Genomic DNA, 27957 nt, shown 5'->3' with positions numbered 1-27957 from the left:
TTAATACTTTAGTACAATTGGGCAATAGTAAAAAGTGTTAGGGATGTATGTATTTAGATGGAAAGTTGCAGCACTTCAGTGTAGTCAAACAGAAACGAAAGTTTCTATTTTGTCACTGACTAACTGTAAAGTAGCCATCTGAATTCTTACTTAGTTTAGGAGTAGTTCACTCTTATGACTCTTCAGTGTTTGTGAGTAACGAGCATAACAACCGCACATTTAATCTCTGCTTTGTCTTTTGTCCTGTAGAAGTGCAAGCATGGCATCGGTAGAAGAAAATTTTCCTCGAGGGGGCATCCAGAAAAAACCCCCAGAGGGAAGAACACCCAACCCAAAATTAGAGCGGGACAATTTGTTTGATGTATGTTGTTTGTGTGTTCTCGATTAACTCTTCTCAGAGCTTTTCCACTGTTAAAATTTGACCTGCAGTCCTTCCTACCCCTTACTTCTATAGTAGGGACTTCCAGAAAGAGATAACTGCTGACATCCACTTTTCTCCTGATCTCTTAAAGATCCATGATGTCTGATGCATGTTGAGTGCGATGACAGAAAAAGTTCAATCAAAATTATTGATCAGGCTTTAGCTTTTAAACTTTCCACAAGCATCTTGGTGAAGGTGCTTGTGTAGTGAGGCTTCTGTTAGTGGATATGGACTAAGTTTGATCTTTCTTTTTCTGCACTAGCAGAAGCAAACCTCACAGAATCACAGAATGGTCAGGGTTGGAAGGGACCTCTGGAGATCATCTAGTCCAACCCCCCCAGCAGAGCAGGATCACCTACAGCAGGTTGCACAGGACGGCGTCCAGGCGGGTTTTAAATGTCTCCAGAGTGGGAGACTCCACAACCTCTCTGGGCCGCCTCTTCCAGTGCTCTGCCACCCTCAAAGTAAAGAAGTTCCTCCTCATGTTAAGATGGAACTTCCTATATTCAAGTTTGTACCTGTTACCTCTTGTTCTATCACTGGACACCACTGAAAAAAGACTGTTCCCACATACCTGGCACCCTCCCTTTAAGTATTTATAAGTATCAATAAGATCCCCCCTCAATCTTCTTTTTTCTAGACTAAAAAGACCCAAGTCCCTCACTCGTTTCTCGCGAGAGATGTTCTAATCCCCTAATCATCTTTGTAGCCCTTTGCTGGACCCTCTCCAGCAGATCCCTGTCTTTCTTGAACTGGGGAGCTCAGAACTGGACACAATACTCCAGATGTGGCCTCACCAGGGCAGAGTAGAGAGGGAGGATGACCTCCTTTAACTTGCTGGCTGCACTTTTCTTGATGCACCCCAGGATGCCATTGGCCTTCTTGGCCACCAGGGCACATTGCTGGCTCGTGGTCATCCTATAAATGATCAGGCTCAGCCCAAAGGAGATATTTTGGAAGACTTGCATGTAGACATATAACAGTGAGCAAGGTTGTTCTCTTTTTTTCTCCAATCATAGTATTCTAATTTTGTTCCTGGCAGCAGAGTTCTCACAGTGCAAAGTTCATATCTTTATCCACTTTTATTTTCCCCCCCTCTCTGCTTATAACCCGCTTTAGGTTCACGATGAAAAACAATCCCAGAAAAGGAAAAGGAGCCAAAGTGACCAAGGAAAGCAGAAAAAGTTCAAGGCAGACAAGATAGCCGCTGCTAAAGAAAGTCTTTTGAATATTGAACCACTCACAGTTGAGGTTTGTGGATAAATGATTTTGTGTGCATCTCTCTTCTGGGCTATGTAAAAATGGCAAGTTTATCCTCACTAAACCTGTAAAATATATCAGTGATTCGGAACAAAAGTATGTTTACCACTCTGTTATCACTGACTTGCCAAGATATCCACTGTACACTATTCTTCCTGCTTTCCCAGGCGCTCTGTGAGGGGATGCTGCTCCTTGGTTGTATAAAAGAGGTCAGTGACTACGAGCTAGTCATCAGCTTGCCCAATGGACTTTTAGGATTTGTGCCAGTCACACAGATCAGCGATGCCTACAGCAAAATGCTGAGCAAGCAGGTGGCCCAAGGAGAACTCCTGGAGGTGAGACCTTGGACTGGGGCCGTGATTTGTGCCTGGGAGCTCAGGAGTATTAATAATACCTCGGAACCAACCCTGAGGTCTTGCTTAGGGGCCTGGTTTCTGGTGTCTCACAGCTGACTAGAATTTGATTGCCTGCGGTTCCTTAGCCTTGGCTAAATAATCCTTGAACTTCCTAATCAGTCTGTTGCACGTGATGAGATTTGTGTTGTGTGTCTGCTGCTGAAGCTAAATACTGATCCCTGGCTGTAGGAAATGATGGGAGGAAGTTAGGGAAGTGATTCGAAGATAAGGCATGGGAATTAACACGGTCCTTGCAATTTTGTTGTGTGTTGCCTTATGCAACGTGCTGGTGTGTAGTGCTAACATAGACCTTGGTTTGGAACTGTGATTTCCTGTGATAATGATGATTGCTAGAAAGAACAAGGATGGAGTAAACTGTTAAGCTGTCTCTCTGGTGCCAGCGCTCCATAAATTTTTCCGAGGTAGTGTGGAATGTGGCATCTGCCAGGTGTGCTAGCCTTTTGGTGGTAGTGGTTTTCCCTGCTAAAGGTGGAGGTGAGGTTAGGGTCCCTGTTGGCTCTGTAGACGTGTTTTCTCAGCTGCAACCTCCTGACTCCAGCCCACACAGTATTCTTTTTTAAGCAAAGCCTACTAGACTTGCTAATGTCATGTAATGTCATCCCTGCCTTGTATTGAGATGCTGGTGTTTGTGGCATTTCCTGTCTTTTATTGTAGTGTTGAGAGAGAAATGGGACTTTCCTATGGGAATTTGATTTCAAAAGCTACTTCAGTAACAAATTCTGGCCTTCTTATGTTATTTATTATTGTAAATTTTGTACATTTCTCTCTTGATCATCTTACTGGGCAGGACTTGAATTCGCTCTCAGACATGTATTCTCCAGGAACACTGGTCAGGTGCGTTGTGACCAGTGTTGAGAAAAGTGCTGATGGACGTCGGAGTATCAAACTATCGATCGACCCCAAGAAGGTCAATAAGGGTCTGAACGCTTCAGCACTAGCATCGGGCATGGTACGTGTTCTGGGTCTGTCACAGCCTCTCTAGGCTTTGGAGGTGCCTCTTGCACAGTGTGTGGGGGAACATTTCACTTTGTCTTTGCATGGGATCAGAGCAGAACGAGGAGCTGCTCCCACTGTGGAAGAGACCTGGGAGTAGAGGGCAGTATTGGGTCTTGGTTCCAGGTTGTCACTCCTGAAATCATTCACCTGATTTTGTTTCAATACAGACAAGTTATTAAATAACTTATTTCTGAGTAGGTGTCTTTTTTTATTTCTGCAGAGAATAATATTTAACCTGCTTTGCAGAGGTGCTTAGTTGTATATGTTTTATGTTTCCAGCTGTATGGTTGCAGGCATGTGTCTGCAATTAGAGCACCTGCTATTTTTGAGCATCCCATTTTTTTTCCCTACTGGTTTGTGAACTCCATATGTGCATAGCTGGATAAGCGTAGAGTTGAGACTGCCAGATGAGCTCTGTAATAAGAAAGAATATAGCGTTCTTTCTGCTGCTCTAGAAAACTCAGCGCTCCGTCCTCATGAAACAATTGAGTATTTGGGTGGGGAATCTTTGTGCATTCTTTGAAGACCCAGCTGTTTCATCACATTACTGAATTGCAGTGCTTCCCTCCCAACAGCTGCTCTCTGGCTTTGTGTCTAGTGTGGAAGACCATGGCTACCTCATTGATATTGGAGTCAGTGGGACTCATGCTTTCCTGCCTCGTCAGAAAGCCCAAAATTACATCAAAGCAGTCAAGAGAGGTAAGTAGTGGTGCAGGAGGAGCTGCTGGGGTTAAAATGGAGGGGGACAATGCCAGGAATTAAAGCTTTTTGTATCTGTCGTGTTAGTGAACCTCAATGAGGCTGGGCCAAGGTGAAGTCTTTGTGAGTTGCTGAAAACAGCAGTTTTGTGGCTGGTCTGCAACAAGCTTTTGGGTTTCAGCCTGTTTTCTGGCAGGCTGCATTACTGTTCCAAGCCCATCCATCCCTTCTGGCAGTAGACTTCACTTAGATCGAGAGGAGTTCTAACTTTCTAAAATAGAGGGAACTCTGAAAAAGCTTTGGAAAGAGTGGAAGGGAATCCCTCAGTGTTCCTGATGGAGGTTTTATGCTATGACTTGTCTTTGTAGGGCCTGACTTGAAAATAGGCCAGAACCTGAACTGTGTCATTGTGAATGTAAAGAATGAGGGAAGAGTGGTCCATTTGTCCATTGATCGATCAGAGGTTGCTGCATCCCTTGCAACAGAGCGACAGAACTGGACCCTCTCTAATTTATTACCAGGGTTGGTGGTGAAAGCTCGAGTGCAGAAGGTAAGCTCTGGGTTGGGTTTTTTTTTTTTTGTTGTGTTGGTTTTTTTTTTTGTTTGGTTGGTTTTTTTTTTTTTTTTTTTTTTTTGAGTCTTGCTGAAGGTTGGGAGACAGGTGAAGTAGAGAGGGAAGTTTATGCCCTGGAAAATTTTGTGCTTGGGCTCAATTACTTTACAATAGCAAACACTATTATCTGCTAGACGCTTCCTCTACTTCATTCACCGAAGGTTTGATCTCTGTCCTGGTTGTGTTGCCATTGAGTCTAAAGGCTTCAGCCTGGAGTTGGTGATGAAGCTTGAAGCACAACAGGATCCGTTTTGTGCTTCTCTGGCGTTTGCCTAGGAAAAGTATTCCACAGGTTGGCAGTAGTCTTCAGAGTAAACAAAGCATTATCAAAAACCTAAAGGATTGTTTCTGCAAAACAGTGTAGAAAGCAGAATTGTTAGCAGTTTTCCGGTTTCTTGTGATGTGCTTGTTGATTAGCACTGACAGTGCCTTTTTGTGAAATGTGTGAACTGCTCTCTCTCTGAGCTGCATGAAAACTGCATGCAAGTTTTTTTTTTTGGCATCTCTTCCTTCCCCATTCTAGGTGGCCCCACTTGGGATCAAAGTGAGCTTTCTGTCTTCCTTCACTGGCATTGTGGATTTCATGCATGTGGACCCGGAGAAATCCATGAACTATTCTCCAGATCAAGTGGTAAGGAGAGTGAAGTAGGCTGCGGTTGGCATGTTGCTTGCAACGTCTTTTATCTTTTCCAACATTTCAGTGGAATAATCTCTGAAATCTTCCTGATGATAGCTGTCTTTCTCATCTTTTATTTGAATTACTGTCATGGCTGCTTTAGAGCTGTAGAGCAAAGCCATTCCTAGGGTAATGGAAGACTTATTTGGGAAGCACAACAGACTTGCTAGTGACAGAAAATTTCTTGTGTGGTCGTGTACCAGACTAGCCCATCAAACAACAGACAAAAGCAAAAATCCCTCATCTGTGAAGCTGTTAGAGTTCAAGTGATATCTTAGTAGCAATATTGGGAAGTGCTTGTTCATGGACAAAGAGTTCAGCTACCAAGCATAATGTGTAAAAACATGAGGAATGTGCCTTTCTCCTCTGTACAAACTTGTGTTTAACAAGCATATTATCTTCTCCCAGATGAAAGCTTGCATCCTCTCTATTCATCCCACCTCCAAGGTGGTGCGACTTACTCTACGGCAGGCCTTCCTCCACCCTGGGGGATCCCCAAACCAGCTCTCCAGTGATCGCATGGGGGCAGTGGTGGAAGAGTCAACAGTGAAAGCTTTCTACAAGCAGTTTGGTGCCGTCTTTGAGCTTGATGATGGCACTCTTGCATTTGCCCGGGTAAGTACTAGGCCAGTGAGGGAAGTCCCCCATAGCTATCTTTGCCTCCTGGGGAAGGAGGCTAGGAGGAGGTTTTGTTTTCTACCTTTATGTTCTTTGTGAGACAAATACAACAAAATTAGGACAAAGTGGAAGGTGTTTGCCAAATCGTACCTCCCCTTGTTTGTGTTGGAAGGTAGGAGGGTTGTTGAGAAAGAAGTGGTGAAACCTGCTGCATAGAGCGATTATGTTAGAGGAACGATGTGGTCAGATGCTGCCACTTCAACCCAAGGTCTATATCAGTGCTTCCATTTTCCAAACACTAAATTGTAATTTGTTTTTTCTAGTTGAAACATCTTTCAAAAACCAGAAAATCCTTTAAACCTGGGGCATTTAAGACCGGATGCAAACATAAATGTCGGATCATTGACTACAGCCTGATGGATGAGATGTGTATTGTATCTCTGAAGTAGTAAGTTTCATAGACTCTTCCAGAAAATTGCTTGAAGGATTAGAGGGTGTGGTCAAGAGTGGAAAATACCACATTGGTTTGCTGGACTGGAACTCACCATTTGTGGTTTTTGGCTTGTATCTCTATTGTCTTATGTCAGGTTATCTGGGCATCTTGCGTATCTTCCCTATACTATAGTGAGTTGGGACATTACCAATATAGTTGGTGGGCTGAGGCACAGGGAGGCTAAATTAATTCTGCCGAGATCATGGAAGAAGACTGTGGCTGAAGAGAAAATTGAACCTTGATCTTCCTAGTCCCAGCCCATGTTGTTTCTCCCTCTTAGCATTTCCATCTATGTGGCTTTAAGCAATGCAGATAGGTGATGGGTTCCCCTTTCATGGAGCCATGGCTGGTGGCCATAACTGTGTGGCTGGCACCTGATTTGGAGCCTGGTGAACCTCCCTGAGCATTATGTCCAGAGAGCTGTTTTGGGAGGTGGGTCAGTTGGAGTAAAACACAGAACTCTGGGAGTTGTAGCGCACTGTGGCTGTGTGTGGGATAATGGATATTTGGGATAAGGCAAAGATCCTGATTTCCTTCAAGTTGACTGATTGGTCATTTTATGCTGTGTGTCTTTCCTAGTCAGATTATTGAAGCACGGATTCTGCAATACCAAGATATCCACACAGGGGATGTGGTGCAGGTGAGCTTCTGAAGGACTGACGCAGTACTGTGTGGCTGTTATACTTAGGACAATGTTCTAGCTAATGTGCATTTCCTCTGCCTAATATGTATATTCAACTTTAGATCCAGACTAGTGAGATGAAAGTGAGGAAAAAAAACTTTCCTTGCAGGACTCAATTAATGGAATGAGATACCTCCCCCCCCCATTTTGTTCAGGTTTTCTTTCATGATGCTGCCGAGGCAATAAAATCTTAGCCACAGTCAGTCCTTTACTTATGGCCATGAATACCTTTCTAAAAAGACATGAGTGAAAGAAACTAAAACTTGCCTTGCACTCAAAGTAAAAGTTCATGTATGGACCATAACAATCAGCTGATGGGCAGAAAGCTACTCGGTTACGATCATTCTTATGTCGGAGTTACGACTGTGTTGGATATATCTCTGGAAACAATTCTAGCTTGCTGGAGTCAATTGGGATTTTGCAAAAGTAGTCTATGCTTAAGGAAAAGAGGCTGTAAAACAACCTTATCACAGAATCACAGAATGGTCAGGGTTGGAAGGGACCTCTGGAGATCATCTAGTCCAACCCCCCCAGCAGAGCAGGATCACCTACAGCAGGTTGCACAGGATGGCATCCAGGTGGGTTTTAAATGTCTCTAGAGTGGGAGACTCCACAACCTCTCTGGGCAGCCTCTTCCAGCGCTCTGCCACCCTCAAAGTAAAGAAGCCCCTCCTCATGTTAAGATGGAACTTCCTATGTTCAAGTTTGTACCTGTTACCTCTTGTCCTATCACTGGACACCACTGAAAAAAGACTGTTCCCACATGCCTGGCACCCTCCCTTTAAGTATTTATAAGTATCAATAAGATCCCCCCTCAATCTTCTTTTTTCTAGACTAAAAAGACCCAAGTCCCTCACTCGTTTCTCGCGAGAGAGATGTTCTAATCCCCTAATCATCTTTGTGGCCCTTTGCTGGACCCTCTCCAGCAGATCCCTGTCTTTCTTGAACTGGGGAGCTCAGAACTGGACACAATACTCCAGATGTGGCCTCACCAGGGCAGAGTAGAGAGGGAGGATGACCTCCTTTAACTTGCTGGCCGCACTTTTCTTGATGCACCCCAGGATGCCATTGGCCTTCTTGGCCACCAGGGCATATTGCTGGCTCATGGTCATCCTGTTGTCCACCAGGACTCCCAGGTCCCTTTCCACATAGCTGCTTTCCAGCAGGTCAGCCCCCAACCTGTACTGATGCATGGGGTTATTCCTCCTCAGATGCAGTACCCTACACTTGCCCTTGTTGAATTATGTAATGTATAAAAGTTAATGGGTCAAATTGGTTGGGTGCAGTGTGAGTTGGACTAAGATTTTGGTTTTTTTGAAGGGTGATTAGATTTGGTGATAATAGGTGGTGCAATGCTTGGCTGTTTCCTACCTGTGCACGGTCTGTTTTTCATGCCAAATTTACTAATCCTTTTCCCTGTTTTGGGTTCTAGGGCAAAGTATTTGCATTGAAACCCATTGGGATGCAGGTGAAAGTGGCTGATGGGATTAAAGGGCTTGTACCATCTATGCATCTTGCTGATGTGCTTCTGAAGCAGCCTGAGAAGAAGTACAACATAGGAGATGAAGTCAAGTGCCGGGTGAGGGCTGCCAGGCAGGGTCTTCAGCTGCTTTGATCTCTTTTGTTCTGAGTATTTATCAGGTGGATTGATCAGATAATGGCGAACATGCTTTTTGAACCTTCTTGTACTCTGTTCTTGTAGGTGCTAGAGTGCAATCCTGCAGGAAAGAAGCTGATCCTTACTCTAAAGAAAAGTCTTGTCCAATCAAAGCTTCCAATCCTCTCCAATTATGATGATGCAAAACCAGGTCTGGTCACACATGGTTTTGTGGTGTGTGCAAGGGAGTTTGGTTGCATTGTGAAGTTCTACAATGATGTCAAAGGTCTGGTACCCAAGAATGAGCTGAGCTCAGAACCCGTACCTTGTCCAGATAAAGTCTTCCATGAAGGCCAGGTAATTAATGTACTTATGCTGTGCCTTGTGTTTGAATGCAAAAGAGAAATCTGCAGTTGAGTTGGCTCCAACGTGGGTTTTCCCCGGGAGGAACCAGCTGCACCACAGATGTTCATGTCATTTTACTTTAAGTAATAGTCATGCTCCATTGAAACAGATTAGGCTGCAAAAGGGACAGCTCTTCTTTGAGTATTTTACAGAGCTGTCTTTGTTTCTAGGCTCTCTCTGTTCTGGTGTGCAGGAGACACCGTAGTGTGTGATATGGGGACTATACTTGGTTGAGTTACTGAGATCTTAGTGGAAGTTTGGCATTCTAGGCTGCAGTTTCTTCTAAGGAAGTTAAAACTCTTACCTACAAAATCAGAAGGATGAGGTTTCCTGCCTCTGCATTATTCTGATTTTCCTGTTTGTTTCAAATCCTGCTCATCTTAAACTAGGCACTCTGGGAACCTTGCTGTTCCCCAAGTTCTGGTCTTTGTTGTGGGTAAGCTTATAGAGATCTTATAGGACCAATCCTCTTTGTTATTTTTTCTGATGCCTTTTTTTTTTTTTTTTCCTTTAATCCCACTCTTTGTTGTCTTGCTAAGGAGAAGGGTGATTTTCTAGTCAAGATTTCTGACTGCAAATCTGGAGGTCTGAATTTTGTTCTCAAGTCTGCTACAGACTTGTCACACAGGTCATTTAATGATTACGTACTTTCATTTTCCTTGTGTATGATCAGAAGGACATTTGTCTCTGGCTGAACCTGTTAAGTTATAGTCACTAGACTGCTATCTTTAGGTGTGGAAGAAAAGTGTGCTGTGTACGCATTTTCCTGTCTCATTTTGTAGGTGGCAGCACACTGAGGAGGAGGGTCAACTAAATTAAACTTTTGTTTTATTTTTTTTGCTGCAGGTTCTTAAAGTAATGGTCTTAAAATGTGAGCCCCAGCAGGAAAGACTTTTGTTGTCCTTCAGGTTATCAAGCAAGCCTGCCCCAGAGGACAAAAAGGAATGTACTCCAAAGAAGAAACAGGAAGTGAAATATCAAATAGGAGAGGTATTGAATTCAATGCCTGCTCCCTTTTTTGCCTTTTCCTACTTGTTTTCCGAACAACTTGGTATCACTTTGAACAATGTTGCTTCAAGAAAAGCTGTTGGTGGTCAGGAACTAGCATTAAATGTGCATTTCTTATTGTGTTGTTGGCCTTCTGGATTAAAACCAGATCTCTGTTGTCAGAGGTCAGGATAAAGGAGTCCCTGGACAGTCCTTCTGGAGGTACCAATTACAACTCCTACTCCTAGGTGGAGTCCTCTTTCTTCTGGATGCTGCTGATGTTCCCACTCCAAAAGTAGCTGCTTTTGCCCCCTGGAAAAAGACAACTTCAGAGAAATATTTTGAAAGGCTTCCCTGTTGTCTTTGGAACGAACATAGTTTCCGACACCCTGCAGATACTGCTAATGCAGGAACAGGACAGTTCTAATCTTGTTTAAATTATTCCCTTCACCCTTCAAATAGAAAGTCACAAGCAAGATGATGATTTTTCTCACGATTTTTCTGGGAGCTGAGAGTTACTTTTATTTTGTTATCAATATTGGCATGCTTTTTAGGCTCAGCCCTGTTGATGTGAGATTTTCTCTTATGTAGCTGGGAGGCCCTGTCAGACTCCCTACAGCACAGCATTTGGTATGCTCTGCATCAAAAGGGATGGCTTCAAAGACACTTGGAATTTTATATTACTGTATTTGTTCTCTTTTCAGATGGTTGATGTGAAAGTCTTGAAGAAGAAAGATAACGGGCTAGAAGTTTCTATCTTAGAAGATGAAGGCAATGTGATTGCCTCGATTCCCACAGTGCACCTCTCTGACTTTGTTGTAAACTGCAAGCTCCTGTGGTATTGTCTTCAAGAGGGAGATATCCTGCCCAGAGTTATGTACCTAAGTGACAAGGGAGAGCGTGTTGTATCCTTTGCCACCTCAAGCAGTCGAACAAAGCTGGGGAAAGGAGGTATCTGTCAGTCATCCAGAGTATCTGCAACAAAAAGAAATAGACTAGTTAGTGTATTGAAGTGGAAGTGCCTCTCAAGCTAGCGATGCTTCAGAGTCATTGTGCTTGCTCGTGTTAAAAGTGAGACTCAGTTGCCACTAGAATCTCCTCAGAATGAGGACTTAGGTGTGAATTAACTGATCTTCCCAACCAGATTCTGGACTGCTAATTGTATTGCAACATTAGCAAAAATTTTGCTGTTTTTATACCAAAAACCAGAACTGAAAGATTAGGAAGTTGACATTTTTGCTAGTGTGAAGCATGGATCTTTAATGGTGAGCAGCTTAAGAGATATCGGCTGCTAAATTTTAGTGTAGAGAGATCAGGACAGAAATTAGGATTGCAGGATTTTGAGCTCCTGTACTGTCTAACCTGCAAAAAGTGCTCTGTCCCAATGGTTATCAGCACCAAGAGATTTGCTTGGCATCAGGCTCCTTTCAGTCATCTTTTCCCATTTTTCCTAACTGGTTGTTCAGATCTTGAGCAGAAAGTCTGCAGTGATTTCTGCTGTACAGGAGGAGCAAGTTGTGCGGAGTTTCTCTGAAATCCAGCCTGGGATGCTGTTGACTGGTTATGTGAGGAACGTGATGCCCTTTGGAGTGTTTGTGGAGTTCCCTTTTGGTGTGACCGGACTGGCGCCCAAAGTGGTGAGCAATGCATTGATTTCAGTAAACAGCATGCGTGTGATCAGGCATGCTTGAAACATGGCTTTTAGCGAAAAAACAATAACAAGGAGGGAATAGTAGGGCTGTGAGTCCTGTATTTGCACAGCTTCCTCCAGTAGGCTAAAAGCTGCTTTTAAGTTTGTTTTTTAATTCATTTCCAAAATGAAACAAAGGACTTTATTCAAGTGAGTTTAAGCTTCCACGAGGATTTCATGTGACTTCACTAATTAATTTTAATGGATGGCTTTTCTTTAGTCTTTGTTAATTTCTCTTATGCATTTTCATGAAGTCTTAACTCAAACCCTTCTTCTGAACAGCACTGCAGGCAGTTGATAGTTAGCATCTGTGCTCAGTAACCCGTGCCCCTTTGTTTCCTTTACACAGAGCATGAGTGACAAGTTTGTGACGGACACCAAGGACCACTTTGTGGTGGGACAGACTGTGATTGCAAAGGTGATGAGCATTGACGAGGAGAAGCAGCGTGTGCTCCTCAATCTGAAGGTGTCAGAGTGCAGCTCAGGCGATTCTGCTGCAGAGAGCTTTGCTCTGCTGAATCAATATTTCAAGGAGATGAAAGAAATCAGGAACTTGTTGAGAAGAGGTAAAAGATTTCACATGTTCTGCTAAAAGGGATCTTACCACAAAAAAGGGGCTCCAGAGGAATAAAAACAGAAAACCATTTTCTTTTAAGTGAAAGAAAGGTCAGATCAAGCAAAGTCTTAGCTTCCAAGAGGAGCTTATTAGAAGAAGGTTGTGTGCGCAGTGTCTGCCATTGACAAGAAGGCTTTTTAGAACTACAGCTGGAATAAGCCAAAGAAGCTGCACTTTTCACTGAAGTCTGCTAGGGCTATTATGCTGATTTCAGGTTGAAGCTTAAGAGATTTAAAAATAAGGGCATAAATAGATGAACTGTGAGGTCCATATACCAAAAGAGGAAGGGAGATACAGTGGTACGAAAGGATGAGTTCCTTGAAGGGCCTGTAAAGGTGAAAATAAGAAAGGCCAAGGTGAGATCGGATGTTCTGTGGACCAAAGCCTTTCACCAAAGCCTTGGAGACACTTTTTTGGTGTGAATATTTGTAATTGCTTTATGAACCAACTGAAAACTTAATGGTTGAGGCATGTGGCAGTAGTTTCACCATTTAATTATGTGTCACATGAAGCATTGTCTCTATCTGTTTATTTTGAAGCTGGCAATGGTTAATTTTTAGTAATCTATGCTCTTGTATTTTAAAAGCCTTAGTCTGCAGACCCAATTTCTCTGGTCAGTAAACAGATGTTAAACTCCAAAGAGCTTACAGACATAAGGGATATTGGGCCAAGCTGTGAAACCTGTCTAATGTGCCAACAGAGGGGTAGGCATATGGTTTTCCTGTTGCGGTTTGTTTGTGTTTTGTTTTTTTTTTTTAAGTGGAAGAATGACTCATCGAAGTCCAGAAGGAGTTTATTTCTGTGTGCCTGAGTGAATTGCCACAAAGCACCAGTGAAGGGAAACAGGTACCCAGTGCCCAAGCCTGAGTTTCCCCAAATGCCTGAAAAGAAAATGGTGATAAGCAATATGGGAGACTCTCATTGGGTGTAAACTCATGTATTAGAAATAGGCACTTAACACTTGCCCCTGCTAATTACTTAGTTTAGGAAAAACAGCACTGGCGCCTGGATACTAGGGTGATAGGCACATAAGAATTAGAATGCTTGTCATGTCAATTTTATGTACTCAGAAGTGAGGGAAGGACAGAAGACAACTGCAAGTGCCTTGAATCAGTGCATCAGTGTCACTTGCTGTGACATTAGAAAGGCTGGGCAAGTTAGCTGTCTGATGGTAAAGCCATAACCTTTCCCTGGTGCTTTCTGGTGAATAGTGTGTCTGTTTAAAGTGAATAATGCTTTTGGAGGGTTAAAATAATAAGGGAGAAGGCTTTGATTTAAGAAGAATTTTCTTACTTGCCTGTTATGCACTGCAGGCAGCAGGTGCCCTTACTGAGCTTAAGTAAATAGGACTAGCTTTGTCCATCAAAATAAAAAGCAATCATTGACAAGAGTAACAATTTATTATTTGTATGTATACCATATTTGCTGGTAACTCATAACTGATGAGAAATTACTATTTTTGCCTTCATTTCACAGTACTTTTTTAACTCTCACGCAGGAAGGACACTAGCATTGATTTTTACTGGCGGTCAAGAGCTGGTCTTGTTATTCTTATGATACAGAAATCTGCATTTGTGCATGCTGTGATCATCAGGTTGTTTTTTATTGTTGGTATTTGCGCATGGGATGCCTGGTTATCACAGAGGGATTTTTTTCAACCGCCCTGAGCCTTTGTCTGGATCTGCTTAACTGGAAAATACAAGGATAATTATGCTGGCGCTCAAGCGCTTGTGATAACCCAAACCAAGTACTCACATGAGGATGAGTTTGTACAAATAGATTTGCTTACTTGTATTACAGGTTTGCTGAACGAGTCCTGCAGCAAAGGTTTTTCTTACATACTGTTTTTCTAGTGTGAGGAATACTGGATATATTGCAGTTTATTTTTATCAAATTCTAACTTTGCCTTTTTTAGGTTCTTTTTATATCCAGTAGTGTCTAGTGTTTTGCTTCCTATAGTTGTTTTTTTAGTATTAATCTATTTTGCTTTCACCTTTTTCTATATGCAATGCTGTGTGCCAGTGTTTCTATAAGATTGGAAACGGTTCTCTCCAAAGTTATCAGATCCTTAATGTCATAAAAGTCTTTCTACTTTGATTAAATCTTAGAATTTACTTTGTATGTCTATGGATTCGGGAGCCTAAATTTTGTTTTCTGTTGCAAAGGTGGATATAAATGCTTGTTCCTGCTCTCTTGAGCAAATGTGAAGGCTGTCTTTTGCAAAGAAACAACATAGGTAAAACTGCCTTCCCACTTTCTCTCCTCTTTATTTAGGAGAGCCGAGCATGGCCCGAGGCCTTTGTGAGTTGGTGCCTGGGAAGGAGCTGCAGCTGGTGGTGCAGGATATGAAGGAGGATGGCTCAGCAGTGTTCAGTGGCAGCTGTGTCTCAGGCTTGACTGTAACAGCCACTCGCTACCATTTGGGAGGTGAGGGTCTTTTCTTCACTTGCTTTGGTTTTCACTCTTCTACTTTGAAACCTCTGTCCTGAAATGAATTTTGCTGATGAGGAACTAACGTGGGAGGAATCTGATCAAAGTAGGGATTGGCTTGAAGAGTAGTGTAGTTTCCTAATGTGTTGCCAACCCATTTGCGTGATCCGGAACATACCACTTAAACCTACCTGTGCCTCTGTTACTTAATCTGTAAACCAGACCTAATCCTGCCTCATATCTTGGGCATCTTGTAAAGTCTATTTAGTGTTCCAAGATCCTTAGTTGAAGCACACTGTATATAGACAAAGTATTAATACAAGCTCCAGCTTTCTTGTTTTGTTTTTTTTTTTTCCTTCTTACTTTGGAAATATGTTCCTTGGAGTATGCTCTATCTGAAATGGCTGTTAATTTTTTTTTAAATCACTGTAACTTTAAAATAGGACTGCAATTTCAGTACTTTGCAGTTCAAAAATTAAAGCAGAAAAGTGCCATATTATGCTGAACCAAACAAGTACATTCGGACATAACGAATAAACCAATTAAACCAATATAAACAGCTAACTTTAGCAGGAGTAATATCCCAGTGCTTCTGTGTTCAGAAGAGTTTCTTTGTTTCCTCAGCAGCAGATAGACTGATGACAGTTTTGTGTAAATGTTAGCAGACCTTTTTCAAAAACTATTACCTTGAATTTGTGTTTAGTCAGCCTTGTCTGCATTATTTAAGAGTTGCATCTTCATAAAATCAATTTAGTTCTTCCATGAAAGCATGAGACTTTTTCCAAATAATAAAAGTCCCCATTTTTTTTCCTCCTTGCCATTAATGTTGGAGAAATCTGTTCTTTAAGAAAAGACACGTACTATATATTTGATACTAAGTTGACTTTGTTACAGTAACTTAGTTAAAATTAGTAATTAAAGAGTCTTCTTATCTCTATGGTCTTCAGGAAGTAAACTGAATCACAGGTAAGCCTTCCTATCTGTCATGTGCCACTAGCTCAGTTGCTTAAGTCTTCACCGTCATCAGGAGATAATCGCCTTATTCTCATTTGTAGACAAAAATATTGTTCCTGGTGAGAAAACCAAGGCATTGGTTCTTCATGTGGATGCCCTCACATCCAAGGTGTATGTTTCTCTTCGGGAAGAACTGTTAAAACAAAGAGCTAAGCAAGTATGTGTTCAGTTTTTGGATTTGTGTGTTTCTGTTCATCTAGCAAACTCTAGGCAATTAATGAATTTTGAGGGGGAGCTGTTTCCTCCTTTAGAACTGTGGGAGGTAAAGTAGAGGGAATCAAAATCTCAGCAGGAGAAGTCACTATCTCCATTTCTGTCTAGCAGTTCACAGAGGACTCCCATCACTCTGCCATCGTGCAGCACATAGCAGAAGAATTTGCCATTGTGTCTTTGGAAACAGGCCAGCTGGCAGCTATCCCCATAGCCTCTCACTTCAATGACACCTTCCGCTTTGACTCAGAAAAACTGAAGGTGGGACAAACAATCTCTGCAACCTTAAAAGTAGTGAAGGTGAATGACCATGGAGTCTTATTAGCAGTACAAGGCCCAGCAAAGAAGAATGTTTTTGTAAAGGTCCGGAAAGAATCTGAGACAGCGTTAGAAGAGATGCTTACTGCTGTGAAACACTCGCTTTCCCTGGGGGATATTGTTACTGGTACTGTTAAATCCGTCAAACCAACCCATGTCACAGTTGCTATTGACGACAAGCTGACAGGTTCAATCCATGCATCCCGGATTCTGGATGAAGTGCACATAGGCTCTTTTCCAACATATACTCTGAAAGCTGGACAGAAGGTGACTGCCCGAGTCATTGGAGGCAGAGATGTGAATACTCACAGGTGGGAAAACATACTCGTAATATTAATGCTTGGGGAGTGCAAGGGGCGAAGCAGTTACTCAGTTCAGATGATCTAGGCTGCTCCCTCTGTCACCAGTTACTTTTACAGCTATCCTTGCTGGAGCAGATGAGGCCTGAAGAAATCTGCTGTTATATGCTATCTGAGATCCGTGTTTCAGTGAATTAGCTCTGTACCTGTGGCACCGTATTTATCTTTGAGTGTAGATTGCAAGAAAAAAAGATGTCTAAATTCTTAAGGTCCAGTGGAAGTCTTAAATGCAAGCAGGATTTGGCCCCAGGGGCTAAATTTCCCAGAGTGTTTTGGGTACCTAAATTACCACTGAAATAGTACTGGGAAGACCTGGAACTCAAAGGCTTTTGTAGTTATAGAGGGCTTAGACCTGCTTTTTGCCAATGCAGAAGGATTACAGGTGACTGGAGCCTTGAGAGATCATGAGAAACTTTGATCCTTTTCCTGTTCTTTAGGTATCTGCCCATCACCCATCCTCACTTCACACGGTCCATTCCAGAGCTCAGCATTCGACCAAGGTAAGTGTTAGCTTCTGTACTGTCTGCAGACCTTGTTCACAGACCTTGTATCCTTGTAGGTTCCCTCCCCTGTTCCTCCCATTTGTGCAGGAGCTGACCATAAGCAAGGAGCTCCACATGTATGCAGTGTGGCAATGCCTCTTATTCCCTCTTTCACACTAACTTGGGTCTGGGAGCTGTGTTAAACATCACAGTGTTCTCCTAGCACATGGTTTTGCTTTGAATGTCCTTTTGGCTTCAGGTTCTGCCAGTCTGGATTCTGGTATGTCCCTTCATGTCAGAAGCATTCCCTCTTAAGCCCAGGGAAGAATTAATTCCTTGCAGAAGGGTGCAGCTGGGGAGGGGATGAGGATGAATGTCACAAAGGCATTGTCACAGTAGTACTGTCTCACCATAATCTCTTGGGTTTTGAACTCCTATCTTCATCATTAGGACCAAAGCTGGCTTACTGACGTCCTCTTTCTTTGTTTGCAAACAGCGAATTAGAAGGGGAAGTCACGGCGATGCTGAACCTTAAAGAAGACAGTGCCCTCAAGAATCTTGGACTCTACAATGTTGGACAGACAGTCACCTGTTTTGTGAAAAAGGTGAGATCAGAGTTTTCCTAAGTCTGGGGGAGGCAGCAAGTGGGGGTGACCTCAGGGGCCTTAGTTCAGACTGACACAACTGTGGTCTTCATTAACTGTGAGAGTGGCCCATGCAAAGTGCAGTGTCTTACAGGGAGAGTAGGAAAAGGAAGTCGCATTTTCTGTACTTGATGGAGTCAACTTGACTCATCCTTTTCAACATGCCTCTTTGTTGCCAGCAGACACTTCCCACCCTGCGGTCTAGCAAAATGGCTTTTGAGAAACGCGTATGCCACCAGCGCAAAGTACGGTCACTGCTGATCCCCTGTGTGTGCTTGCCTGTGAACCACAGCAGTATTATGCTTATGAGAGTAGAAGCCAGGCTTTTGCTTGGTGCAAGAGCCAAGACTGGAGTAGTTCTTTCTAGCCTTAAAAATTAGCAAATCCACCAGGGAAAGGTTTTCTTTTTTCCCAAGGTCTCATGCTGTCTTCTCTGGTTATTTGGTGTTTTCTCAGTATAACATCCTCAAAAATTGGCTGGAGGTAGAAGTCACACCTGACATTCGAGGAAGGGTTCCTCATCTGCTGCTGTCTCTGAACACCAAGGTAAGAGGCCATTACAGATAAGCCACACAAAATTTTTTTCCCTGCGCATGGCTGTAAGTAATGACTGCAGACACTTCTGACATCCATGTGAACTCATAAGTCAGTGCTCTGCCCTTTAGGCATCACTGCCCCTCACTGACAAGCAAGTACTATGCCTGTAGCTGGTTTGGCTCAGGATAGCAGAGCTGTTGAAGCAATGCTGAACTATCTATCAGTCAAGTGTACACATCTAAGACGTGTATAGAAAGTCTAAAGCTTCATAGGAGATACACCAGTCAGAGTTGTGCAAAGCTCCTTTTCTGGTAATAAGTGGAAATCTGTCTTTTCTTTCAGGTCTTAAAACATCCTGAAAAGAGCTTCAAAAATGGCCAAGCAATATCAGCTACAGTGACTGGAACAGATGTCACCAAAACAAAACTCTGCTTGTCACTCACAGGTATAGTGGAGTCTTAACAGCAGGATCCCACCACATGATGCTTTACTCAGAGGTGGGCCTGCACTGACCCCTCAAGTGAAGATGTTACACTCCAGAGCCAAGCTGTACCTCCCTGTAGGACACAACTAACCCCGGGGACCCTGACCCAGGTGTAGCAAGAGAGGTCAGACCTCTAGACTAAAAAAACCACTTTCCTACTGTCCCAGACTGGAGCCCTTCTCTGAGCCCTTATAAACACACTCCCTTCTGATCTCAGATGTGAGATGGTACATTTGTCAATTATTCTGGATCCTGGAACTGTGCAGCTAGGGCACCTTGTCTGGGCTACCAATGCAAACGTTGCTGTGAACTGAGAGAGTGCATGTGCTGCACCTTACCAAAAGTTGGTGGGTTTGATATGTGACTAGGGAACTAAAATCAGCTTCACTGACTCATTACACCTATTGCTTCGGTTGCATACTTTTGGAATATTATGAAGCCCTCTCCCTCCTTCACTTTTTCCAGGAATTCAGTCGCTGGAGCAGGGCACCATCACTGTAGGCATGGTAACAAACGTGACTCCACACACAGGTTTGACCATGGCACTGCCAGGTGGGAAGACTGGCAAAGTCAGCATCTTTCACCTGAATGATACTTACACAGAGAATCCTCTGAGTGACTTCAAAGTTGGCAAGATTGTGAGGTCAGTTATTGTCTGTCTTGTTCTCTCAAGCTGCAGGACTTAGAAATATCCTCCATTTGTGACAGGCTTTTTGCTGCCATAAGATGATGCCAGGCCTGTAAGGTTCAGTCTGTAGCTAAAAAGTAATGCCTACTTACGACCTTATATGCATTTGGGTGAAAGTCTTGCATTTTCCATGTATGAAGAAGGCCGTTTTCAGCTGCCTTCTTGGGCTGTGGTTTGAGAGTGGCTGCTCTCTTAGCTAAGGTGCTGATGGAACTGAGGGAAGCCAGTTATCCCAGCTCTGCTGTGGTTCTGTGGGCTGTTTGGCAAGTTTGTTGTCTTTACATTTGTAATACACAAGTAATTGCTTTTTCCTACTTCACAGACTTGTTGGGAATGCTGGACAGTGCAACAGGCCAAGTGATTCAACTGTAACAATCTGTTATACTAGCAATAGAGACTAGATAAAGCAAGTAGATATGTCTCAAAAACCCCTTTAGCTGTTGTGTCATGCTGGTTTGTGTTAGACAGCAAATGCTCCAAGGGACAGAGTGGTTTGTTTCCTCTAGAGCTTCATTCTGCTAGTAAAATACCTATTTTCTACCTGTGGCTTTTTTTAACAGGTAAAAAGTTTTCTGTTTTTTCCCCCTTACTCTGCCGTGCAGGTGTTACATCCTCTCCAATGAGAATGGCAAAATCCAGTTATCTCTCCGGCAATCCCGGTACGTGTCTTCCCTCCAGACTGTTGATCTCCTACTAGTGAAGAAAAGGATAGTGAAATACAATAACTCTTGGTTTGGGCAGACCAGTGTGAAGTGTTCAAAGGACAAGGACTACGTTTTTTTTAAGGGGTGTGACTTGTTCCTACTTTGGAAAGATTTTCCTGTGTATTGGCAAACGTGGAGGTGTCTGACACTTAGTGTACAGCTGATCAAGTGGGTTCAGGTTTAATTTCTGTTTGTTGTAGTCTAGACCTGACCTAGTTTTTTTGTTTCATTTGTTTGGGAAGAAAGGGAAAGTTCCACTATGGAATTTGCAATATAAACATGTTACTTTTCAATGTTCAGCTGCGTTTTAAACACTGTGATTAAATAGCAGATGTAGTCCTGAATGTCTCTTAAAACCAAGCCTCTTGCTTTGTCTTTTCTGTGGAGCAAAAATGCATAAACCACGTGGAATGAAGAATCTTAGAAATAAGTGGAAAAAAACCCAAGTCAATTCTGTGTGAAATTTTAGACACCATTTTACTCTCCTCAAAGTCTTAGTGTCAGAGGAAGCATTTGTCTTTTTTTACAGTAGCATGTTTACTCTCTAATGCTATGCATGGCTTATCAGAGATGCAGATAATCCATTAATACATTTGAATAAACAGAAGGGTGTCTCTGATCTCATACATTTTCCAGAAAGTACTAGCTGTTGTTAATACTGATTTCTTTTTTTTGATATCCAGAGCAGAATGTGGATTATTCAGATGAGTGTTTTAACTTCTAACCTCTCTTTTCTTTTAGGCTAAACCCAAAGAGCAACAGCAAAGTAGAGGATGTTGAAATAACAGGTATTAAGGATGTTAAAAAAGGCCAGCTAGTGAGAGGCTATGTCAAATCAATCACTCCATCAGGCGTATTCTTTGGGTGAGTAGCATAAGAAAATTCTACTGGGAAATGAGGGGTCTTGGAGAACTTATTTTGAATGTTTGATTCTGGAATCTTGTTTGGAGGTGGTCTCTGGTGTAATGCAATGTTGTAAAGTGGATTTCCTCCTGGGAATCAAGATGTCATTGCTGCTTTCTTGAGACTGTGAAGTTAAAGTAGGTGAAGTTTGGGTGATGCTATATAGAACTGGTGGTGCCACAGATATAGTTGCTGCACCTTTTTTTTTTTTTTTTTTTTTTCCTCCCCCTTGCTATGGAATACTTATGGTTTTGTTTTCCTCCTCTTCTCAGTTTGTCTACTTCTCTTCTGGGTCGAATCTTGTTCCAGAATGTTTCCCCTTACTTTGTACAGAAACACACCTTATATGAAAAGTACCTGCCTGAAGGAAAGCTGCTCACTGCCAAGGTGCTTGGGTAGGTTCCAACGTTCTTTAAAAGGAACCATGAATTAGAAAGGAGAGAATAGAAAGAGGGAGGATAAAAGCCGGGAATATTTGAAAGAAGTTAATATCCTTGCAGTCATTGTAAATGCTCAGATTTTTTTTTCTCATTTTCTTCTGCTACTCCTGGCAACGCATCGCAGCGTAACAGAAAAACACATTGAGCTCTCTCTCCTGCCTGAGGACACTGGAATGCCAAGCGTCTTACCTGAATCCCTAGGCCTACCACGATATGATGCAGAGGAAGAGAAAAGAGAGGCAAATGATAGGGAAAGGAAAGAAGAACTTAAGCTGAAGACAAAACGGAGAAGAGGAAACTCTGAAAGTGAGCAGGTATGGATGTGATTGAGCAGGACATGCTAAAGGATGTGGTTGACCCAAATACCAAAGGGACTAGGAAGATCCACTGGGATCAGGCTGAGGAATTATACAGAGTGGGAAAAAAAAAGATTAAATTGCATTTGAGATTAGCAAAGATCAGAAACTATTCCATTTGGGTAGGAGTTAACTGAATTAGCAGCCCAGTTGTGTTGCTCACACTGTTGGTCTTGGCGATAGGTCACCAATGTAGGTGACCATGGGTTTATTCTCTGTCGTCTCTGTTATGTGAGAGACGAGTGGGGGATGCTGTGCCAGGGCACCACCCTCTCTCTGTTGTCAGCTCTTTACTTTGTGATTGGAATTGCCTTTAAGACTCATCCCAGTTGTTGCCTTTCACCATCCACTCATTTCCCCTTGTTGCAGGAGGTGAAGCCAAAAAGAAAGAAGATCTGCCCAGCAGATGAAAATGACAGTGGAATTGAGGTGTATTACCGGGAGGAGGAGGATGATGACCAGGAGGAAGAGGCAGCTAAAAAGAAATCTAAGGTGAGAAGTTTGGAGGAGAACCTGAGCCTGAAATTACCTTCCAGCCTTATTGAGATGTGTCAGTTTTGACTTGGATGACAATAAGTGTCATTGCTGCAGATAGGAGTGACACAGACTGGTGTTCATGTCGTCTGAAAATGACTTTAGATGGATTGAGTTTGTAGTACAGCATATGTGACCAGAGTTTAATGTTTTTCCTGGTGGGCTGTTTGCAAGTGTGAGAAGTCAATAGTATGGGCCAGAGAAAAGCCACAAGCAAACAGCAGTTGTCTGATCTTGGTGTAACAACTTCAAATTAAAACCCAGGGCATTCCTTGTCTTCCTCCAAACAGATAAAGAAACCTGGTGAAGCTCCCAGGCTGCAGGTTTCCATGGGTTTCACCTGGGATGAGGACATGAATGCAATGGATGTGCCTGTGCTGAATCAGAAGGAAGAAAGCTCAGAGAGCGAGGAGGAAGAGGATCCGAAGTCTAAGGTACTGTGTACTAGTGTTGCCTGCACAGGAGACACCACATGGTGGTTGTAATGTGATGTTTCAGTATTTGCATGTCTGTCTGCCCCATAGCAAAGCCTTTAACCCAAGGGAACATCTCTGACAGCTAATACAAAACTTAAGTAACTACTCCAAGCACTGGGCTTAGCAGCAGATATCTTTGAAGCAGAAGAGAAAAGGCCCTATTTTAGCATGGCTGCAGGAAAATATGGCTTCTCATGTTGACATGCTAAAAAAAAAAATCATTATTTGGGGTCAAACAAACATTTTCATGAAAGTAAAATTTTTGTATTTGATGTCAGCTCTGTTTTTGTTTACTTTTCTGAGTGTTGTAAATTTACAGGAAAACCTGAAGGTAAAAAACCTTTTCAAATTATGATCCTCTTATTTAGAAAAACACACGCAAAAAAATCATTTATGCTGCAAATTCTTAGAAGAGTTTTCCAGTGTGAACAAAATGAGAAACAACCTCATGTTCTTCAGGATTTCTCCTGTCCCTCAAAACTCACCTTGGTAAAGACCATGCGTGGCTGATGCTTTGCTGCCCAAGGTATAGCTGCCCTGTGCAGAGAACTATGGCACTGTCAGTTCCCAATTTAGACCTGAGTCACCGTAGTGATCCAGCCACATACCCCAGTCTTACACAATTTCTCCCCATGTATCCTGGATTTTTACAGAGTGGAGGGTGGTGGTGAGCACTGGCCCGGAAGGTAAAGGTGGAAGAATGAGAGGGAGGGGTGAAGCACGAATCATGCAGCTGGGGTGCAAGACTAGCCAAGTATTTAGTCCCTCAATGTATTTCATTAAAAGAAATGAGATTTCATGTATTGCTGCTGTTCTTGGAGGTGTGAACTGTGTGTGAAGGGGTGGGGTCTGTGTACCATTTTCCTCTTAAACAATTGGCCTCATCTCTTCTGGTGAAAACTGCCTAGCCTTGGACATACTGAGGTCCGGCTGTGCTTTATCTGGGCCTGCATATTCCCACATGAAGTGCCTGCCTTTCCCTAGTCCTCCTTTTTCCGTCTTTCAGATGAAGAAAAAAACAAAGAAGGAGAAGGAACTAGAGAAGCAGAAGAAGGAGAAGGAGCTCTGCAAATTAGAGGCAGCTCTGATGGACCCCGGTCGACAGCCCCAGTCAGCAGATGACTTTGACCGCCTGGTGCTGAGCAGTCCCAACAGCTCCATCCTCTGGCTACAGTACATGGCTTTTCACCTCCAGGCTACCGAGATTGAGAAGGCCAGAGCTGTAGCAGAGAGAGCGCTTAAAACGATCTGCTTCAGGTGATAATGGGGCTCTGCCTTTCTTTGCCCCAGAGAATAAATCATGGGGGAGTAGTTGTAGTGGGAGGAGAGCATTGGTAACATTGTTGGTGTGTGTGTATGTGTGTGGAGAGCGGTAGAGTCTGTTTCAGTGACCTCAAAAGGATTAAATGGTAGCAATTGTCAGCTGGCCCTTTGAAGGTCTGGCCTGAGTCACCACAGGTGGCCTGCAGCTGACTTGCTGCAGCTCACGAGTGGAGTAACTCCCCAAGATGTCACTGAGTGCACAGACATACTTCTGAGCAGTTGGAAGGGTTTGGAAGAACATAATGCTGTCAGTGATGTCCTTAAATCAAAGCATGAAATGAACTGTGAAACTCTCGTTGCTTTTTCATAGGGCTGCACCTTTGTGTATTCAATAATTTCTACAGCATGGTTAAGCATATTATGCTTTCTTGAATCATCCTTGTGGTTTTTTAATTACAAACAACAGTGATCAAAAGTTGTAGTGTGAAACAACTGCTGTGCTCTATGCCGGAAGTGGTGTTTCAGTGAGCAGTATGCTCCTTTCCTTTGTCCTGGAAGGTAGGCTACAAGTCAGCGAGTCTTTCTAGAGTGGTTTGCAAAAAAGCTGATGAAGACTGGTAAAAGGCTAACTATTATTGTTAACATCTGCTTTAAGGGAAGAACAGGAGAAGCTGAATGTCTGGGTAGCTCTGCTGAACTTGGAGAACATGTATGGTACTGAGGAGACACTGATGAAGGTCTTTGAGAGAGCTGTTCAATACAATGAACCTCTGAAAGTCTTCCAGCATCTGTGTGACATCTATGCCAATTCTGAGAAGTACAAGGTAAGATAGTGCAAGCAGGTCCCAGGCACATATCCCATTCAGTCATGCCAGTAAACTGCCAATGCTGGCTGTATAAGCTTCCAGCAGTCAGATGTTAGGTGTATCCTGTTCCTAACTGGGATTAGTAGTCATGATTGACAGCGGACAAGGACCTATTGATACTTGCTTTTCTGTCATAAGTGTTTGGAGATACCTGGGCCAAGAGTAAGAGTTTTAAAGCTAGAAGGCTTTATTTTGAATCTGTGTGATCTAACCCAACTCTGCCCTTCAGCAAGCAGAAGAATTGTACCACACAATGCTGAAGCGTTTCCGTCAGGAGAAATCTGTGTGGCTGAAATACGCCTCTTTCCTTCTGAAGCAAGGCCAGACCGAGGCTACACACAGGCTTTTGGAGCGTGCTCTCAAGGCTTTGCCTACCAAAGAACGTAAGCACTCTTTTCCCCATCCTTAATGTGGACCATGTGTTGACAGGTCTCCAGTAGAAGGACTGCTCTTTGATATCTCTGCCTGTGACAATGTTTGTAATAAGTGAAAAGTGCAGCCAGTTGGTGCTGAACATGCTACCCTTTACCCTCAGGGGAGGGGAAATTTCAACCTGGGTATCAATCCTGAATCCTCCTGTAATAGAATTTGCTGTGAAGGGCAAAAGCAAACCACCCAAAGCAAAGACAACTTTGAGTCTTGCAGCCATCTAGAAAAGTTCGGTTGGTCTAGTCCCAGGTTTGTGGGGCTGCCTGTGGATGCTGCAAGATGCATTTTGAATGTAAGAATAAACTTCTGTCCCTACAGAGACCTGAAATGGGAAGTGAACTGTGACCCTTCCCTCTCCCACTCTGATCCCACCTTCATCCAGAATCACTTTACAATAGAGCCTTTTGTCTCTGGTTAGAGGTGGTGCTGTCTCTGTGCCCACCTCTGTTCTGTGTAATTATCACTGATGTGTTTGTTCATAGGGAAGAGGACTGCTGTGATACCCTAACGTGTCATTACTTGTTCCAGATGTGGATGTTATTTCAAGGTTTGCACAGCTAGAGTTCCGTTTTGGGGACCCAGAACATGCCAAGGCCCTCTTTGAGAGCACTCTCAGCAGCTATCCCAAGCGGACAGACATCTGGTCCATCTACATGGACATCATGATCAAACATGGCAGCCAGAAGGAAGTACGGTGAGTTGCATTATGGCAGGCTGGGAAGGGGCAGAGTACAGTGCTTGGAGCAACACCTGAAAAGAGCAAAGGTCCCCAGTAGCATGAGGTTGTATAGGGCTTCCCAGAGCAGAGCAAAAGAGAATTTTTATCACCTAGAGAAGGAAAACTGGGGTGTGTGGAAGTGCTTATCCTTGCCAGGATGGAGGAGACTCCAAGGAGATCCACAGGGCAGAGGGGAACTGGTTTGTAAGTAGTGGCCTGCATATCAGAAACTAGAGGACTTGCACTGAGGTTCATCTGTCCCTCTGGAGGGATTGCCTTGTTGTATCTGAAGAGTGAGATCAAGCCCTTGTGTATCTTGTAACATAAAAATGAAGAAACATTTTTTTCTTTTTCCTTTTCTTTTTGTTTTCTGAGAGTTGACAAAAGGAAGTCCAGCTTCCTGCACTGTGGATTCATTCACATCCACTTAATGAACGCAGGGTCAAATACAGTGGCTGGATCTTAGCTTAAGTAGACCAGCAGCCTTAGAGTTCTGCAAGCAAACAGAAGGCTTCTGCTTGGAGGTTTTGGCCAGTTGTCAGGAATTTCTTTCTTCAAGCACCAGCACTTCGCAGCAGGTTGAATATCTCCCCTGACTTTCTGCTCTTTATTCAAAGGCAGGATACAAGGCTTGTACTGAGTGCTGTTACCAACACAGTGATCTGAATCACTTTGGTTTCTTGCAGGGACATCTTTGAGAGGGTCATACACCTGAGTTTGGCACCAAAGAAGATGAAATTCTTCTTTAAACGCTATCTGGATTATGAGAAGAAATTTGGTACAACAGAAAGTGTCCTGGCTGTTAAAAGAGCAGCACTTGAGTATGTGGAGACCAAGAGTTCCTTTGCTGACACCTAAGTACAGCGCAAGTAAAAGCTGAGAGACTCAACTCTCCATGCAGTGTGGGAACTGAGAAGTGTGGACGCCTGCTGTGAGTGTCTGTGGACAATGAGTTTCTGGAGAGTATTGGTCTATGACCAAACCAAACTGGAAAGAACAAACAATCGAAGGAAAAGATTTGATAAATATTTGCAGCTTTGTCCAGATGTTAAAAATATTCCTAGTCTGTTACTGACTTTGAAGACACACTTTTAAATATAGACTGGTTTATAATCAACACAAACATCAGCCATACCTGTTCTACTTTCCTGAGGAAATGGTGCAGCCATCACTGTACTTAAAAATAGTGGGTCATGTCTTATAAATTGATTTCTCTCTCTGTCAAGATGGCAGAGGAGATTCTTGCCTCTCGGCTGAGTTAACACTTTGAAAGATTTGTATCAAGTGCCTTTGTGCTCCTAGAAGTTGGCAGCGCAACACAGAATTGTGGCATAGTTGAGGTTGGAAGGGACCTCTGGAGATCTTCTGGTTCAAATTAGACTAGGTTACTCAAGACCATGTCCAGTTTGGTTTTGACTTCTCCAAGGATGGAGACACCACAACCTCTCTGGGCAACCTGTTCCAGTGTTTTACCGTGTTCATAGTAAAAAGAGTGTTTTCTTACATTTAAATGGAAGTCTTGTCCCTGAGCACCACTAAGAAGAGTCTGGTTCCACTTTTTTACATCCTTGTGTCAGGTATTTATATATGTGGATAAGATCCACCTTGAGCTTTCGCCTCAGGCTGAGCAGCCGCAGTTCTCTCAGCCTCTCCTTGTATGATGGATGCTCCAGTCCTATGATCATTTTCCTGTCCCTCTGCTGGACTCACTCCAGTCAGCCTGTATCTCTGCTGGGGAGCCCAGTACTTGACACATCACCCCAAATGTCTCACCACTGCAGAGTAGAGGGGACGGATGACTTCCCTCGACCTGCTGGTAATGCTCTTCCTCATGCAGCCCAGGATGCTCTTGTCCTCTTCAGCTGAAAGGGCATATGCCTTTAAAGCCCACAGCATCCAGCTGTGATGATCCCCTGATTGCAACCATCTGTCA

At 43.2% G+C, this 27957-nt stretch overlaps 1 protein-coding gene across 1 annotated transcript; it reads left to right on the top strand.

Moving 5' to 3' along the window:
* Positions 1 to 259: 259 nt before the first annotated feature.
* PDCD11 (programmed cell death 11) lies at positions 260 to 27540 on the top strand (the record flags this gene model as incomplete). Its single annotated transcript, XM_082486203.1, has 35 exons — positions 260 to 361; positions 1541 to 1672; positions 1849 to 2016; positions 2885 to 3046; positions 3669 to 3792; positions 4161 to 4342; positions 4929 to 5036; positions 5490 to 5696; positions 6023 to 6147; positions 6772 to 6832; positions 8307 to 8453; positions 8577 to 8828; positions 9723 to 9866; positions 10568 to 10768; positions 11330 to 11500; positions 11903 to 12119; positions 14444 to 14596; positions 15655 to 15770; positions 15935 to 16452; positions 16938 to 17000; positions 17479 to 17587; positions 18083 to 18172; positions 18506 to 18608; positions 19113 to 19290; positions 19938 to 19994; positions 20781 to 20903; positions 21215 to 21337; positions 21507 to 21696; positions 22108 to 22230; positions 22563 to 22706; positions 23755 to 24005; positions 24667 to 24835; positions 25107 to 25260; positions 25835 to 26000; positions 26711 to 27540. 35 exons carry the CDS (start codon positions 260 to 262, stop codon positions 26880 to 26882), a joined length of 5505 nt encoding a protein of 1834 aa, XP_082342329.1. The 3' UTR covers positions 26883 to 27540.
* Positions 27541 to 27957: the final 417 nt, after the last annotated feature.

The sequence above is a fragment of the Vanellus vanellus genome (assembly GCF_965231255.1).
Source record: "Vanellus vanellus genome assembly, chromosome: 7".
NCBI classification, from domain to species: Eukaryota; Metazoa; Chordata; class Aves; order Charadriiformes; family Charadriidae; genus Vanellus; species Vanellus vanellus.
Note: the sequence above shows the minus strand (reverse complement) of the source record. Positions and strands in the feature narration are given on the sequence as shown.